Here is a 19028-nt window from a genome sequence, read left to right as displayed (position 1 = left end):
CAGGATAAAAACCTTTTAGGAACCTTTATTAAAGCCAAATAGTAACAGCAGGCGGTAAAGAAATGTTATAACTGAATCTACACAGATCCTCTTCCATAACTTATCATCATAATTGAACAGTATTAATAAATATACATGCACGAGTGTGTAAGAAAGAAGACTGTCAAAGGACTAAGTGATGATTTAGGAATGCAAGTATATAAATTCCAAAGTGAATTGTGTCCTTGGTAGCTAAATCTGTGTTCTTCCTCTGTTGATGAGTTCAGGGACTGTAATCCTTTTTGGGTGGGGCAGAAGGAAAATGTTAGCCTTCTCACTCAGCCTCATAGGAAACAAACACCAGGATTACAACATATCCTGCTCTGCCTTTCCAACCGAAGAAACAAAAATGACCTGATCATAGTAGAATTATAGTAAAGTTATTCATTATAATATTTGGCTTTGACAAAAATCAGTCTGATCTTGGAAAATCTGAAGAAATTTATTTTCTATTCTCTAATGTTCTTTCATTTTGATGACCATCAAGGTGCTGGGAGAGGAATTAGATGGTTGTAATTCAAAGTTAATGGAATTAGATGCAGCAGTACAGAAATTCTCGGAACAGAATGGCCAACTGGGTAAGCCACTGGCCAAGAAGATAGGAAAACTGACTGAACTTCACCAGCAGACCATTAGACAAGCTGAGAATCGGCTCTCCAAACTCAATCAGGTATGTGTTCCGGACCAGAATTCCAAATCCTCTAAGGCAGAAACTTCCATGTTCTGCTTTTCTCTTTTGAAAATAAATAAACATAAATAAAAAGATAAAATGGACAATGAGAGAGTAGTTTAGGTATAGCTTATTTCATGCTACACTTGTGTTCCTAAGACTTAGGTGTAAACCAGCACTTATTTTATATCCAGTCGTATGATAAAGTCACTGACAAAGATGGTCCTATAAACGGACTTTGGAGTGAATATTTTTTAAAATGGAGAAGTATTTTGTGAAATGAATATTCACCCGTTAACATGTTTTATGAAATCAGTTTGGGGTTAATTCAAGTACCTTTAAGTAAACTACATATATATTAGCTTACATTGACTTAATAGGTTCAGGTTGCACATCTGTAATAATTGTTGCATATAGACTAGACTTTTGAAACCGATTAATATAATCAGTGACAAGTTAAAACTAGGAGTTGGCAACCCATTGATTATAGTATTGAAACTTTGACTGCTGTAATCCCCACTTGCCACCTCCTTACACAGGGGAGGGTGAAGGAAGGGATAGAGGAAGGCCTGGCATGGTGGCTCATACCTACAATCCCAGTACTTTGGGAGGCTGAGGCGGAAGGATCACTTGAGCCTAGGAGTTTGAGACCAGCCTGGGCAACATGGTGAAACCTACAAAAGATGCAAAACATTAACTGGGCATGTGGACATGTGCTTGTGGTCCAGCTACGTGGGAGGCTGAGCCCGTAAGATTGAGGCTGCAATTAGCCATGATCCTGCTACTGCACTCCAGTCTGGGTGAGAGTAAGACCCTGGTAAAAAAAAGAAAGAAGAAAAAGAGGAATAATTCAATCATATTAAGAATTTGAGCTTTATCCCAAGGTCACTGAGAAGCCTTTGACAGATTTTCAACAGGGAAACGATTTTTTGATACCATTGAATATCATAGATATTATAACTATCAACCCCTAAGATTGTTGTGTCCAAAAAGACAGAAGACTGATTTATAGCTCAAGAAACTGAGTTTACATTTGTTATCTTAATGTTATTGGTTTTTCAGGCAGCATCACATTTAGAAGAATACAATGAAATGCTTGAATTAATTTTGAAGTGGATTGAGAAAGCTAAAGTCTTGGCTCATGGAACTATTGCATGGAATTCTGCAAGCCAGCTTCGAGAACAATATATTTTGCATCAGGTAATCTTAGGAAAAATAATTTTTAAAAAGTAACCAAGGGCAATTTGATTTAACCGGGCAGACTGATACAACACTTAGAGGGCCGTGATGTAAAATTACTGGAGCTATCAGATAAAAAGAATGCTAAGGTACCCCTGAGTTGTTCAGTAGTTGGACAGAAAGGAGCTTCTCATGAAATTTCATGAAATTGAATAAATAAATATCCTTGATCTTCCCTAAACCTACCTTACACCAAGACGCAAACCAATCAGCCTTGTAGAACTCATTTTCTGTAGCTTCTTTGAAATAATTATTTGCAGGGATCTGGTGGGAAATTCTTTTTCGTGAAGAGATACAATGAAGTGTGGAAAGATTCTAGATCCACACTCAGACTGGCGGGAGAATCAAACTCCGCCCTGCAGGGTTGTGTGATTTGGAGCAGAATGCTTTGCCTCTCTGAATTCTGTCTTCTCATCATTTGTATGAAGATGTAAATAATATTCGTATTTCAGACTTATCATGAGATCAAATGGTTTAAGGTACATACGTGCAAACATCTACCTGGCACATACATCTGCCTCCTCCCTCAGCCCTCACCCAGGCCTGTCATCTGGCCTTCCACAGGAGTTCAGGCAGCCCAGAGCAAGCCACGAGTCCACATCCACATGCTGGCTATGTTACTTCATTTCCTCTGAAGTTACATGAGAAAAATGTTCCTTTTCTCTCAGTCACGTCATCCAGGAAATTATTTCATCCTTTTGTAACTTAAGCTTAAATTAGACCCAGATAGCTAATAGGCTAGTTATCTTATAATAAAATATAGGGTGACTTCTATTGGAGTTACATGGGTATCCTTGAGTATTCTAGATTTTTCTCTCTTATATTATTTATGTATCCTTGTGGCCTTTAAATGAATCCCCGTATCCATTCTTCCTTACAGGGTTCTAGATAAAAGCTTATTTTTCCCTTTTTGGAATGCTTTAACAGCTCCTAATTTTTCCCTATATTCACAGTCTTTCTTCTCTGATCAATCTTGAGTATTCTTCCCACAGTGTCTTTAACTCCAATCTTTTGCTTTAAGATATGCTTAGATATGAACAGACAGGACTTAAGTTACCACTGATTTGAAAACAATGAAAAAAAGCCAACATCCTTAGAAGTCTAGAAATGCAAATTTCAGCAAAAAAAGAGAGGAAGAAAGACAAAGTTAACTGTCAAGTTCATAACTGTTTCTTTCAAGTTCATATTTATGGAAGTGAGCTCTCAAACATTGCTGGTATCCTGGTAAAATCTCTCTGAAAAATAATTGGCAAAATATATGATGATTGTCAAAAATGTTACTACTCTGGGTCAGGCATGGTGGCTCACACCTGTAATCCCAGCACTTTGGGAGGCTGAGGTGGGCGGATCACAAGGTCAGGAGTTCAAGACCAGCCTGGTCAATATGGTGAAACCCCATCTCTACTAAAAATACAAAAATTAGCTGGGCGTGGTGGCGGGCGCCTGTAGTCCCAGCTACTCAGGAACCTGAGGCAGGAGAATGGTGTGAACCCAGGAGGTGGAGGTTGCAGTGAGCCGAGATCACGCCACTGCACTCCAGCCTGGGTAACAGAGTGAGAGGCCATCTCAAAAAAAAAAAAAAAAGAAAAGAAAATGTTGCTACTCTGACCTGTTGGCTCCTTTTGAACTCCTTTTTATGGCTATAATCCAAGTATAGAAAATACTTTCCACAGTATTAATAACTGTATTGAAATTTTAAAGAAAACTTAAATCTGAAATAACCTTTTTCTGAGTAAATATTTGCATATAATAAAATATAATGAAGTATTTAAGGTAATCATGACTTTTTTTTTTTTTTTTTTTTTTTGAGACAGCGTTTCGTTCTATTGCCCAGGCTGTAGCTCAGTGGCCTGATCTCGGCTCACTGCAACCTCCACCTCCCGGGTTCAAGCGAATCTTGTCCCTCAGCCTACTGAGTAGCTGGAACCACAGGCACGCACCACCACGCCTGGCTAATTGTTGCATTTTTAGTAGAGATGGGGTTTCACCTTGCTGGCCAGACTGGTCTCAAACTCCTGGCCTGAAGTGAGCCCCAACGCCTTGGCGTCCCCAAATTCTGGAAATACAGGCATTTGTTTATTTATTCAACAAACATAGAGTCCTTTCCCAAACTAGAACTTTGGGTAGGCATTTAGTGTACAAAGAATATTTCCTGTCCCCACCACAGGGAGTTGATTATTTAGGGGAGGGGACAGATAGAAGGAGACAGTACAATATAGTGTGATTAGTGCAGAGACAGAGGGCCCAGGTGCTGAAGGAGCCCACAGGAGGGTCCTCAACCCAACCACCCACCAGGAGTCTAAGAGGAAAGCGCAGAAAGGCTTCTCAGGAAAAGGTGATGCTGGGCTGAGTCCTGAAAAACATGACAGCCTACTTGTGGAATGTGTTTAGATAAAAATGCATGCTGAAATCCTAGCAGTGAACGTGAGGAGTGTTTTTTGGTGCTGGTACAAGGGATAAGAGAGAAGAATAGAGAGATAAGAAAAAGATCCTAAAAGTCTGTTGGGAATTTGAAGCTTATCCTAAAGTCACTCTGAAGCCTCTGAAACAATATTCTGCCTGCAAAGGACAAGTTCAGACTTGTATTTTCAGAAAGCAAATTTAGCAGCCTTTGGAAAACACATTGAGGAAGGTAAGACAATATAAAAGATGGTTTCAGTATTTCAGTAGATGACAAGGCTTCTCTTTGGAGATTAGGAGGAGAAGACAAAGTCAAGAGATACTAAGCAGCTAGAATTCTCCAATTTGGAGACTTGAATTGGGTGAAGGAGAGGGAGGAGTCAAGGATGATTCCCAGGTTTCTATGACTTGAGCAGTAGGGTGGGTTGACTGCATCATGGGGCACAGTGAAAAAGACACCAGGTCCTGAGATGATCTGGTTCAGAAGCTGAAGAGAGAACGCAGACTGTAGACTCTATTTTGGTGAGTTCTTGCGTGCACCCTTTGGGAAGTAAAGCAGCCTGTGTTTATTTAAAAAGAATGCACCGTGAGAAAAGCCATTGTGTTTTTTGGGAGGCCGAGGGGGGTGGATCACTTGAGGTCAACAGTTTGAGACCAGCCTGGCCAACATAGTGAAACCCCATTCTCTACTAAAAATACAAAAATCAGCTGGGCGTGCTGGGGACCGCCTGTAATTCCAGCTGCTCGGGAGGCTGAGGCAGAGGTTGCAGTGAGCCTAGATCGCGACATTGCACTCCAGTCTGGGCGACAGAGCAAGACTCCATTTCAAAAAAAAAGAAAGAAAAGAAAATCTATTGTGTTTTTCCTAATGTCAGAGATGTGAGAACCAGAGTGACTTTATAGGGGCCTGAATAGGGGCTGGGTAAATGAGGATGAGGTCAATGAAAATGGGTAGCATTCCCAGGTCAGGCATTCTTAGGCACAGAATAATTATGGTTAAAGAGACAGGTTGATAATATTTACCAAAGAGACCCAGGACTTAATAGATCTGGGAAATAACAGACTCAGGAAATATCCTGATGTCCTGGTATCTTACGAATAAAAGCGTTCTTGGATCTATACTTAAAAAATTTTTTTAACATAGATTCTTGTGGAAGACAGCAGTTACACAAAGATTAACAATCTTTTGTCGCAGGCACTTGTAGAGCACATCTCCGCCAATTTTTCGCCTTGTTGTCTTATGTGTAAGCAGACATCATGCCTAAGGTGGATGCATTCCTCTTTCTGCTTTTGGGAACACCCTACTTTGTCAGTGGAATAGCCATTCTTTCATCCCTTTACTTTCTTAATAAACTTGCTTTCATTTCACTCTGGATTTGCCGCAAATTCTTTCTTGCACAAGATTCAAGAACCCTCTTTTGGGGTCTGGATTGGGACCTTTTCCCAGTAACGCTAATATCAGGTGAAAAAGAAAGATGGAAAACTATAGTTATGTTAGGACCTCAATTATTAATACCTAAAAATATGCCCAAATGTATCAGCAGTTAACTCTTAAAGTTATTTCTGGGTTATAAGATGATGAGATATTTTGTTTTCTTCTTTATATTTTCAATATTTTCCAAGTCATATATTTTCTGTTTAATATATTTATATATTACATATATATTTAAATCATTTATTAATAAATATTCTTAAATTATACATTTACATTAAATATATATTTAACAGATTATATATATATATCTCCTTACTATATATATTTATCTGTAAAAATAAATATATCTTGTATAGGGGCTGGGCATGGTGGCTCACACCTGTAATCCCAGCACTTTGGGAGGCCGAGGCTGGCAGATCACAAGGTCAGGAGTTCGAGACGAGCCTGACCAACATGGAGAAACCCCACCTGTACTAAAAATACAAAATTAGCTGGGCGTGGTGGCACATGCCTGTAATCCCAGCTACTCAGGAAGCTGAGGCACGAGAATCGCTTGAACCCAGGAGGTGGAGGTTGCAGTGAGCCAAGATCGTGCCATTGCACTCCAGCCTGGGCAACAAGTGCAAAACTCCATCTCCAAAAAAAAAAAAAAGATAAATATATCATGTATAAATATATATCTTATTATATATCCTATACAGATAAATATTTATCTGTTAAGTATATCTTATTATATAGCTTAGATATATATTGATCTGTTAAATATATATATTTATAAACATTTATTGTGAGAAAAGAAAGTACTTCATTAAAAAAATACAGTCTATTGCCTAAGAATAATATCCTATTCTTCATTTCTCCTCTTTACACATTACACACCCCACTAACTGCACATGCTAGGCTCACCCACCTCTGTACCTAGGCAGATGCTGTTCTCTCTGTGTGAAATGTCTTTCCTCTTCCCCCTCATCTGTCAGATTGCAAACATCCTTCTGACTGGGCTCAGATGTGACTCTTCCCGGAGACCTTCTCCCAATCTTCCCCAAGTCGCAGTCATCTCTTCACACTGGCTTCTGTTTCATTCTACTTTTCATGAAATGTACATTGTATGGTTACTTATCCATTGTATTTCTGCTAGACCCAGTAGATGATACCATTCTGAATGATCAGGGCTGTTTTTTCTTCTCTTGATATTTATTGCACGTATCTTCTACCCCTTTGTCTCACTTAAAGCAAGTGAGCCAAGGTTTTTGCTTGTAATACTCTTGTTCTTATTTTCATTTCTTAGGTAAATATGAACTTCAGTCTTAGCTATAGAATATGAGAGCTGAAAAGTAATTCTTTAGTTTAAATATGAGAAAAGGTAGACCCAGAGACACGAATAAGACACCGAGTATGTTTGAGCTTTTCACTGCTAGAATTCCTGTGTTCTGGCCCTCATGAGGGTGCAGCTTGGGTTTGACAGAGCAGGAGCCCCATGGTCCCACGCATAGTATGACATGTGACCTCTGCACATGGTTTACAGTTCCTGAACTGTGATTTCTTTTTCTGTGAAATAGTTACAATAGTAGATGGCTACCAACTAGAAAGTGGTCACAGGGGAGTTGAAAGTAAAACACAATAATGGACACACAGAACTTACACAGGGCACTTTATGCCATGTCATATTGAATATCTATACCCCTCTACCTATGTGTCAATGTCATGAATGTTGACAATTCACTCTAGACCCTGCTGGAAGAATCCAAAGAAATCCACAGTGACCTGGAAGTAATGACTGAGAAATTACAGTACCTCACTAGTGTGTACTGTACAGAAAAAATGTCCCAGCAAGTGGCAGAACTGGCACGGGAGACTGAGGAGTTGCAACAGATGATCAAAATTCGTTTGCAGAACCTCCAAGATGCAGCTAAGGTAAAAAAAAAAAAAAAAAAAAAAAAAGCAGAAGAAAAAGTCTGTCATTAAAAGAAATGCCACTGTGGAAACAGTGCTCACCTGTGATGTGGTTTCTTGGCTGTGATGTTTTCTTCACCTATGACTTTGGGCTTCAAGTACAATATATTGATATTTACTCTCTAGGATATGAAAAAATTTGAAGCAGAGTTGAAAAAGTTACAAACTGCCTTGGAGCAAGCCCAGGCAACCCTGACTTCTCCAGAAGTTGGACGTCTCAGTCTCAAGGAGCAGCTCTCTCATCGGCAGGTAAGCCGAACTAACTTGGAGTAAACAGGGACAGGGACCTATACTTTTAAAAGAGGATAGCAAGGAAAAATGCCTCCTAAACTCAACACTGTTTTTTTTAAAAAATTTATTTTTAAATAGAGACAGGGTTGCCCTAGGTTGGCCAGGCTGGTCTCGAATTCCTGAGCTCATGTGATCCACCCGCCTCTGCTTCTCAAAGTGCTGGGGTTACAGATGTCAACCACTGTGCCCAGCCCCTAAATTCAACACTATTTTTAAAATGTTTTTGCAAAATGTTTATAACTTGCAACATAACTATAATTTAGTAAGTGCCTCTTGCTTATGAAATAAATGATTTAAATATTAAATTTTTGAACTATGAAATCGCATTTTCAGCATCTGTTGTCTGAGATGGAGTCACTGAAGCCGAAGGTGCAAGCAGTGCAGCTCTGCCAGAGTGCCCTCCGGATCCCCGAGGATGTGGTCGCCAGCTTACCTCTGTGTCATGCTGCTCTGCGGCTGCAGGAAGAGGCCAGCCGGCTGCAGCACACCGCCATCCAGCAGTGCAACATCATGCAGGCAGGTGAACGGTGCCCACGCCAGCAGAGCAATTGCTGATGAATCATGGGCTTCTTTTCTTAGCATTGTGTGGGCTCAGCCATCAAAACACATCCAGGGTGTTGAATCTGACAGGCTGTTGTGGTTTTATAAAATAAGGAGATTAAAATGCTGTCATTTGGATCACCCACAAAAGCCTGGGGAATGCTATATAAAAAATATCCTTGGTGAAAATTATCTTTTAGTGATATTTTTAAATAAAGAACTTGTAAAGATTTATTTCTATGCAATGAAATGTTTTTATCTCTTATTATTCACCTGAGAATCATCTACAAACTGATAATACAGGTTTACTGTTATCTTATGTTACAGAGTTTTTTCATATTTTAGCTTATCGAGGCATTAAATCCATTTTCTTTTGACTGCCTAAAAAAAATGCGCTCAAGTATAATTCTTAGTCTCTTCACCTAGTAAGAGAAAAATCATTTACCAGGAAGAAATGACACTATTTACCTTATGTTTCCCTTCAACTAATAATTCTCGCTTTATCCAAAAATTGTATCAATAGCATCTCATTAAAATAACTAGTGGCTCATTTGGTCAACTGTCCTTTTCCCCTATTATCTTGTAATTTGTTGGACAGAAAATTCCTGAGGGTAAAAGTCATGCATAATTCATATGTATATATACTTTTGTTTGGTAGAGATGGGGGTGTCATCATGTTGCCCAGGCTGTATTGAACTCCTGGGCTCACATGATCCACCCACCTTGGCCTCCGAAAGTGCTGAGATTACAGGCTTGAGCCACTGCGCCCAGCCCATAATTCGTATTTTTATTCCCTACCGTAGCACTTAGTTAAGTGTCTTACTTATATGTTCAGTATTTGTTAGATGGAAAAATGAAATAATGTTTCCCACACTGCTTCACCCTTTCTGATTATCATATTCCATCTTCAGGATGATATCGATAGGGAAAAGAGAGAGAAAGAATCCTAAGCACTTAACTATTTTGATTCCGTCAATAATTTTGCTACAATATTTTAGAGAGAAAGCTCTGAAATATCTAAGTAAAGTGAAGAATTCAAACCATTAGGAATCTTACCCATCATTTCTTTATTCCCTACCCATACAGGTAAAAAAAAGGAGTTAAACTACAGAATCACTTACCTAGTTATTGATCGAGAAAAAAAAAAAAACTATCTATCTTTCTATGTTGTTTTTTCAAAGGAGGCTGTGGTGCAGTATGAACAATATGAGCAAGAAATGAAACATCTCCAGCAACTGATAGAAGGAGCCCACAGAGAGATTGAGGATAAACCTGTTGCCACCAGTAACATACAGGAGCTGCAGGCTCAGATTTCTCGGCATGAGGTGAGAGAGAAATGTAGGCAAAATACCGAGGGCAGGAAACTGGATGGATTAGCGTTTACGTTTGGTTTCTAGTGAATGGAAGGGAACAGTTTCCCCTGTCCTGCACTTAATGTGTTCAGCTCTTGGGAGGCCTCTTTGACTATCTAAGCACTGTGAGTGCCGTTTTTGCTGATTCAGTAACACGTGCCTTCCCCTTGATTCCACCTCTCTACACGTTGTTCACATTATACGGGACTCACGGATTGTCGTCTCCTTCACCCAGAATTCTCACAGTTAATACACTAAAACACAGTCCCATACCCTGTTTTTAATGCCTGCAAAAAACAGCAGTGCTCAAAGCTTTGCTGCATTGGTCGCTCTCTTGGTGGCTCATGCCTGTAATCCCAGCACTTTGGGAGGTCAAGATGGGCAGATCACGAGGTCAGGAGATGGAGACCATCCTGGACACCATGGTGAAACCCCGTCTTTACTAAAAATACAAAAATTAGCTGGGTGTGGTGGCACGCGCCTGTAATCCCAGCTACTTGGGAGGTTGAGGCAGGAGAATCACTTGAACCCAGAAGCCGAGATCGCGCCACTGCACTCCAACCTGGCGACAGAGCGAGACTTGGTCTCAAACAAACAAACAAAAACTTAATATTTTAAACATTTTCTTCTTTGAAATATTACTCATTTCAGTTCCTCTTCCCAAAATCAGAGGATGGTCCACGTTGCTTACTTTGCTAGTTTTCAGATTGGGCCAGCTAACATGTACCTCTTTTTCAAATGTTCTTTGTTTGTTCCTTTGGCATCATTATGACCTTAGGACTTGTCACTCCTTGTGCTGTCCCTGTCCCAGAGATCATGGTCCTTGAGTGATTGAGCTTAGCAGGGAATTTCCTTTCCTGAACTGTCAATTCCATATAGGTCAAGTTCACTCTTTCCCTTGGGGGCTGGTTCATAGCACTGTGAATTTTGGTAAATAACTGGGAGGAGGGTGTCTTATTTTTTCTGTACTGAGGATAGAGTATATGGAGTATATCCTTCCGTATGCTCTATTTTAACTTTGTCACGAGAACAAGGAACAATTTTTCCAAACCACTTACGTTGAGATTCTCAAAAGATTCAAAGCATTGCTTTGTAAAGATGAAAAATCTCACCCCCTTCTCCAAATGCAATTAATTCTTTAATTTATTGACATATATAAACATTAATAATTTTCATTTATATATGATTTACAAAATCATTTAAATATGCCATCTACATTTACTCCTACAACTATAGACATCATCTATGTTAGTGATTTTTCTTATGCAATGGCTAAATGAAAATGTAATGTAGATTTTTGAAACCACTGTTTATGTTGGTCTGTACATTAGACTATATATTATGTATTTATTTTGAAACTATTTTTAATCCCATCTAGGAAGATCCAAAATTTTGTTGTAACAACTCTTCTATCATGGTACAGATATTTTTAAAATCGTTTCTGGAGTAATAATTGTTATTACTACTAAACATTTTTGTTGTATGGTTTTTCCTCCCCAAGAAACTTGTGCTTTTTTTTTTTTTTTTTTGAGACAGAGTCTTGCTGTATCACCCAAGCTAGAGTGCAGTGGCGAGACCATGGCTCACAGTGGGATCATGGCTCATTGCAGCCTCTACCCCCTGGGCTCGGGCAGTCCTCCCACCTCAGCCTCCAAGTATTTGGGACTACGAGCACATACCACTACCTCAGGCTAGTTTTTGCATTTTTTTGTAGAGTAGAGACAGGGTTTCGCCATGTTACCCAGGCTGATCTCAAACTCCTGGCCTCAAGTGATATGCCTGCCTCAGCCTCCTCACGTGCTGGGATAAAAGATGTGAGCCACCATGCCCGGCCAGCTTTATGTTTTTTAAAGTAATTTATAAAATTTTACATCACTTTTTTATATCAACCCTATGAGGTAAGAATTTATATATATATATAATTTGATGTTTATTTTTAATTTATTTTTATTTTTATTTATATTTATTTTTTTTTAGATGGAGTCTTGTTCTCTGTTGCCCAAGCTGGAGTGCAGTGGCACAATCTTGGCTCACTGCAACCTTCACCTCCTGGGTTCAAGTGATTCTCCTGCCTCAGCCTCCCGCGTAGTTGGGATTACAGGTGCACACCACGATGCCCTGATAATTTTTGTATTTTTAGTAGAAACAGGGTTTGACCATGTTGGCCAGGTTGGTATCGAACTCCTGACCTCAAGTGATCCACCCTCCTTGGTCTCCCAAAGTGTTGGGATTACAGGCGTGAGCCACCACGCCCAGCCGACATAAGGATTTTTTTAAAATCATCTTTATTTTACTGACAAAAAAACCGAACCTAGAAAAAAGTGACTTCCTGAGCTCCCAAATCTAGTAACTGATTGAAATTAGACTCGATCTCAGTATCTTTGTCTCCAAATTCTGTGATTTTTCTTCCACTGTAATAGAAACTATCTGGGCTACTTAATGAAACAAAAGAGAATAACGAAGTCCCTGGAAAATAAATGAGTCTCCCAAGGTCACACTCAGCTCAGCCAGCAGTGGACTAGGTCTTCCCAGCTCTTGGTCCAGTGAGCTGTTTATTTTGTCGCATTTTCTTCCACAGTTCTGAACATCCATGTTACGTTTGTTAGTTTTAAACCAACTGTGGCTTAGAACACATTTTCATGTAAAAAATGATGCAGTCCTGTGTGAGCTTCATTGTATGTATAAAACAAACACAGGAAGGAAAGTGCCGAGTGGAGAAAGCTTAACCGATGATAACATACAAATTGGGAAGAGGGTTTCTTCCTGTATTTTCTATCTTGTTTTAATTGAATTTCAATCTTATGGTGAATCTAGTTTTCTTACAAATAACTTTAAAAATAACTGATCATTTATTTATGGCTAAAGAATTCATACTTTTAAAAATAATTTTTCGGCCGGGTATGGTGGCTCACACCTGTAATCCCAGTACTTTTTGGAGGCCAAGATGGGTGGATCACAAGGTCAGGAGTTCGAGACCAGCCTGGCCAATATGGTGAAACCCTGTCTCTACTAAAAATACAAAAATTAGCCTGACATGGTGACAGGTGTCTGTAGTCCCACCTACTCAGGAGGCTGAGGCAGGAGAATCGCTTGAACCGGGGAGGTGGAGGTTGCAGTGAGCTGAGACTGTGCCACTGCCCTGCAGCCTGGGCAACAGAGCAAGACTCTGTCTCAAAATAATAATAATAATGATAATAATTTTGCAAAGGTTGCATTTAATTTTTAAAAAATCATCCTGCCACTTTTAAATCATAGGAGAGGATACTCAAACCTCTTTTCTTTCCACCTGATGCGGAAAGCCTGCTCCTGAAAACCAGAGACTGGCCACAGAGGGCTGCTTGTCTTTTAGTGGCCACTCTACCTGAAATTCCTACCTTTATAAACATTTTCAGAAATTTTATAAAGAGAATGGGTAACATGAAACCGAGTGTTCCATTTTATTTTAGTGGATTTGACCACAGCTTGAATAACCAACCCTCGAAGGTAATGAGATTACAAGAGGTTTATACTTACAGAAGTAAGTCGTAGAGTACTATTTCTCAGTGGAAGTCATGTGCATTGGAGTCACATGGGCTAATCATGAAATGCAGACTCTCATACACCTAGTCAATCAAAATCTTTGGAAGTGGTGACCAGAGGTTCATTTTTTAAAGAAACAATCCAAATGAGTTTTGTATACAATAAGGTTGAGAATTGCAGCTTAAGAAATGGTCACTTGCTGTCAGTGTGGGCACATCTTTGCAGGATACTGCAGTAGGGAGCTGTGCCCAGCCATGTGATTACAAGGGGTGGAAGGCCTAAAACTAACTCTGTCTATTTCATAAAGATTCCTCAAGTTGCCAGGCACGGTGGCTCATGCCGGTAATCCCAGCACTTTGGGAGGCCCAGGCAGACAAATCACTTGAGGTCAGGAGTTCGAGACCAGCTTGGCCAACATGGTAAAACCCCATCTCTAATAAAAATACAAAAATTAGCTAGGCATGGTGGCGCGGGCCTGTAATTCCAGCTACTCGGGAGGCTGAGGCAAGAGAATGACTTGAACCCAGGAACTGGAGGTTGCAGTAAGCCGAGATTACGCCACTGCACTCCAGCCTGGGTGACAGAGCAAGACTCCATCTCAAAAATAAAATACAATAAAATAATAAAAAAGATTCCTCAAATTTTTGTACAATGGCAAACCATTGTATGAAAGCTTGGTGACTTGAAATTCAAGGAGTCCAATAATCTGCTAGATCTGTCTTCTATTATTAACTAGTTACAGTAAATGGCATTTATTGAGTACCCACGTGCTAGCCACTAGAGGAGATATGGTAAGTAGCTATTCAATCACTGCTTTTAAAAATCCTATTAGGTTTAATTAACTACATCCCCAGAGGTAAAGAAGCAATGATTTCTACTTTTTAAGTCCTTGTTTAAAAAATTCCTGGCTGGGCGTGGTGGCTCATGCCTGTAATCCCAGCACTTTGGGAGGCTGAGGTGGGCAGATCACGAGGTCAGGAGATCAAGACCAACCTGGCTGACACAGTGAAACCCCGTCCCTACTAAAAAATACAAAGAAAAAAATTAGCTGGGTGTGGTGGTGGGCGCCTGTAGTCCCAGCTACTCGGGAGGCTGAGGCAGGAGAATGGTGTGAACCCTGGAGGCAGAGCTTGCAGTGAGCCGAGATAGCACCACTGCACTCCAGGCTGGGCAAAAGAGCGAGACTCTGTCAAAAAAAAAAAAAAAAAAAAAAAAATTCCTATACTATTATGAGTCAAGAAGACTGCTTGCTGGCTGATTTCTGCTGGACTGTTTTTCCCTCCTCTCAGCTTCGGTTGGGTGGGAAGAAACAAACAAAACAACAATAATAACAAAATGCGTGTGTGTGTGTGTGTGCGCGCATGTGCACGCATGTGTTTTGCATACAGTCAGCCCTCCATATCCATAGGTTCTGCATCCATGAATTCAACCAAGCATGGATGGAAAATGTTTGAGGAGAAAAAAGGATGGTTGCATCTGTACATGTTGATCTTCTTTTCTTGTCATTATTCCCTAAATGGCACAGTATAACAACTATTTATAATACATAGCATCTACATTGTGTTAGGTGTTATTAGTAATCTAGAGATGATTTAAAGTATTTGGGAAGATGTGCATATGCAAATACTATACCATTTTACGTCAGAAACTTGAACATCTGTGAATTTTGGTATCTAATAGGGTTCCTAGAACCAATGCCCCTCAGTTACTGAGGGATAACTATGTGTACATATGTGTGTGTGCATGTGTATATATGTGTGTATATATATGAATGTATGTGTATGTATGTACACAATTATTTTAAAGACATGATTTAATATTTTTGTCACAAAATGTTGTCTTTTTCTTTGAGACAGAGTCTCACTCTGTTGCCCAGGCTGGAGTACAGTGACACAATCTTGGCTCACTGCAACCTCCATCTCCTGGATTCAAGCGATTTCCGGCTAATTTTTGTATTTTTAGTAGAGACAGGGTTTCACCATGTTGGCCAGGCTGGTCTTGAACTCCTGACCTCAAGTGATCCCCTCGCCTCAGCCTCACAAAGTGGCATGAGCCACTGCACCTGGCCCACAAAATGTGTTCTGTGCGTACAATAAATGACAGTCTCTCAAACAAAGAAGCCAAAAAAAAAAAAAATTAAAAAGAATAATAGTTTTGTACTTTTAGGAATCATATTTTGAAATACGTATTTTCATTTTTTAAAGATGCAATAAAGTATAATTTTAATATTTGATACTTAAAATATTTAAGCAAGAAAGTAAAACTTTAATATTTTAGAATTACCATACTCCTAAAATGAATCTATAGTTACCTTTTTAAGGGCTATGTGCTATCCAGAATATATTTCCAATAAGCTCCTAATAAAATATTTAAAACTTCTATCTCTCATAATAAATTTTTTTCATTCTTGTCTGCTCAAAAACAAAAAAACAATTATTTTTTCAAAAGCAAATGAAATTAAAAGCCATTAAATCCGAATTGCACGTCAAGCCTAAAGTTCTAGTTAAAGCCTCAGCATCATGATGAAATGCGCAAGAGAAAATTTGATGAATATGCTAAATTTTATTTGGGGGTCAATCTGCATTAAAAATTAGGATTTCCATATGCAATATCTAGCTTATCTAAAAAAAATTCCTAGGGACATAGGAACAGATAGGCTATTGACTATGTGACCCTACGTAAAATAAATGATTGTCAACTCTGTTGAATGTACTCAGTAGGGTAAGAGCTGAGCCTTGCATTTTTTTGGTGTGGTTTTAGCCATCACATGACCTAATTTCCATGGCATGAACCATCTGGTAAATTTCAGATGCTTTCCGCTTTTTAAGAAAGTTGTCAGTTCCTAATGTTGCGGAAGTTCATGGTTCCATATGGGGCCTCTCGCGATTAGAAACCATTCATTCGGCCTCATCCCCTCATTTCTCCTTTTGTGCGGACGCGGGGACGCGGGCTCGGGCACTTTGGCTGTGCCTGCGCTGCGCCGCGCAGCCTGCGGTCTGGCTCGGTAGCGAGATGCAGGAGGACTCGCCGCCTCCACATCCTGCCTCCCGGGCCCGCGCGGCTCTGCGCGCTCATTGGCCCGCCCTGCAGGAAGATGAACGCTACTACTTCTGTTTCCTTTTGATGCTGCTCTGACACCCCGGTGGGGGAAATGTTTCCTCAGGAGCTGGCGCAGAAAATTAAGGGCTACCAGGAGCAGATCGCTTCTTTGAATTCCAAGTGCAAGATGCTGACGATGAAAGCCAAGCACGCCACCATGCTGCTGACGGTGACCGAGGTCGAGGGGCTGGCGGAAGGGACAGAGGACCTGGACGGGGAGCTCCTCCCCGCGCCTTCGGCCCACCCCTCTGTGGTCATGGTAAGGATCCAGTAGGTCCCCGCGGCTCTGCCCTTTGACTGGAGCCTGGGGAGTGGCTCCATGTTCCCTCTCCGTGGCTGATTTCAGGGACCAGCCTTCGATCTTGCAGACTAAGAGGGAGAAACAGTTTCCTCAACTCTCTTTGACTACCTTTGGGCCGGGCCAATCTTTGACACTGTAAACAATGACAGTTAAAATGAAACTATGTGCTCGAGACAGCTGAATTACTTAATTTGTCAGCGGTCTGCCCTGTATTTGTTTATAATTTCGCAATAATACTGAGAGGCTCTGAGCTTTAAACAGTAATTTATTTGCACAATGTTTTAGTTGTCTGGGGGATGGGAAATTCATGGCACATATATTTAGTTGTGTTTTGCAGGCTAACTAGCTAACTACCTATGTGCAGGTACTCTACTGTATAAATGTTTAATACAATTTGGAAGAACAGCTATTGTTAGAAAAAATATGAAAACAGACGATCTAAAGCTTGGCTTTGGATTAAAATAAATCAACTGTTATTTTCTATTCTGCGCCACTATTTTCCTATACACTTGATATCTAAACTGCATTGAGTATTTTGGTGACTATAATGTTTTCCAGTGCTGTGTATTTTCCCTAATATGTGCTGTGCCTCAGGTAATGAGTAACCAAACCTGGGCCCATTTGGCAATATACTACTTTGGGTGCATTTATCTCCCTACGATATTAGAAACTTGAGATGTTCGCGAAAGACCAAGCTTTATTTCGTAGACCTTTCCTCATTTGTATGATTCATGATTTTTCCAGTTATTTATAAAGCCACAAACTCTCCAAAGAAAGGAAAATAATGGAGTATTTAACCAACAACCAAACTTCAATGTCATATGCACCCCCATCCCTGATTGTTTTACAAATGATTACTAGCATCATATTCTCTTGAAAACACAACTTTTAAATACTAACACAGGATTAATATGTGAATTTGGGTCCTGGTAATTCTAACCTTTGTTTTATAATTAACTCTGTTTTGGCCTGTGCCTGAACAGGACTTATGTTAACATAGCTAATTGATTTTCATGTCCTTTGGGCTACATTTTACGTGGCAGATGACTGCAGGTCGCTGTCACACTTTGCTGTCACCGGTCACTGAGGAGTCTGGGGAGGAGGGAACCAACAGTGAGATTTCCTCTCCACCTGCCTGTCGCTCCCCTTCACCTGTGGCTAATACAGATGCTTCTGTTAACCAGGTACATCCCACTTGGCATTCCTCTAGCAATATTCTCTGGGCAGATGCAGGACTCCATTCTCTGATTCCATTAGACCGTGGGTATGAATCTCAGACTTTGTTGCATTTGGTTCCAGGGACACACCAGTAGGTGTTATAGTTGCACAAACTATGATTGTCATGTGTCTCAGTAGGTCATCTCTCCTCTCCTGGGCTACAGAAAACGGCATGAGCAAAAATTAGGTCATGGGAATGATAGCCCAGAAGGCCCTATTTTAAGACATTATGGCCTTAGTTTCTAGCAATCATCTGGAATGGGGTTCTGCATCCAACAGAAAATGAAAGATCTGTGTCACCATTGTAAAATAACATGATTCGACGGCTTTATAACATGCATTGAATATAGTGTTGGCATTTACCAGCTCAGATTTCGAAGATGGGAAACTTCTGTTCGTTATGTCAGATTTCTTTATTGACAACTTGTGTACCAATTTAAGGAATGTCTGCCATGTTTATACTAGAATGCCTAGTAGATTTCAGTGTTTAACTTATCTTTCAATAATCTTAAATTTTATTTTCTATAAAATGGGGAAAATAAAATAACCATTTTGTTATAAGAAACCTTTTACCATGTATTAAATGTAGATAATACTAAAATTAAATGTCAAAAAGGTTTTATGTCAAATATTAGATAGAAATCAAAACGATGCCTTTATAGTAACCAAAAACTTTTAATGAATGTTAAGTAATACTTTACTTTTTAGTGAAGACAACTAACAAATGTAAACTATCCTATGAAATCATGTTTTTTCAAAGAAGTTGATATGTATTATTAAGGGAGAAGCATTAAACAGAGCAAATGTTTTATAACCTGTATTATAATTCAATATAATTCAGTTATATTACTTTTATTTTAAAGCAGAAGCATTCAGACTATCATAGGATTTCTGTGATGAAGAGAGTCCTCTCTCATTAAAAAGAAAAGGAACGTCAAAATGATGAAACCTTTAGTTAATACAATTACACAG

General features: G+C 39.7%; 1 protein-coding gene across 13 annotated transcripts in view; it reads left to right on the top strand.

Annotated features, from left to right (window-relative positions):
* Nucleotides 1-19028, top strand: part of SYNE1 (spectrin repeat containing nuclear envelope protein 1) — a 529762-nt gene that overhangs the window by 332654 nt on the left and 178080 nt on the right. For 9 of the 13 annotated variants that reach the window (XM_028847246.2, XM_077999556.1, XM_028847245.2 and 6 more), the window contains 8 exons: nucleotides 527-709; nucleotides 1772-1909; nucleotides 7512-7697; nucleotides 7863-7985; nucleotides 8361-8543; nucleotides 9749-9892; nucleotides 16602-16796; nucleotides 17882-18022. In XM_028847246.2, coding sequence (XP_028703079.2) covers nucleotides 527-709; nucleotides 1772-1909; nucleotides 7512-7697; nucleotides 7863-7985; nucleotides 8361-8543; nucleotides 9749-9892; nucleotides 16602-16796; nucleotides 17882-18022 — 1293 coding nt within the window. The remainder of the gene's footprint in view (nucleotides 1-526; nucleotides 710-1771; nucleotides 1910-7511; nucleotides 7698-7862; nucleotides 7986-8360; nucleotides 8544-9748; nucleotides 9893-16601; nucleotides 16797-17881; nucleotides 18023-19028) is intronic. The other 4 variants (XM_077999555.1, XM_028847257.2, XM_077999554.1 and 1 more) reach the window with 1 other exon arrangement.

The sequence above is a fragment of the Macaca mulatta genome, chromosome 4, assembly GCF_049350105.2.
Source record: "Macaca mulatta isolate MMU2019108-1 chromosome 4, T2T-MMU8v2.0, whole genome shotgun sequence".
NCBI classification, from domain to species: Eukaryota; Metazoa; Chordata; class Mammalia; order Primates; family Cercopithecidae; genus Macaca; species Macaca mulatta.
The sequence above is the reverse complement of the archived record's forward strand: the minus strand, read 5'-3'. Positions and strand labels throughout refer to the sequence as shown.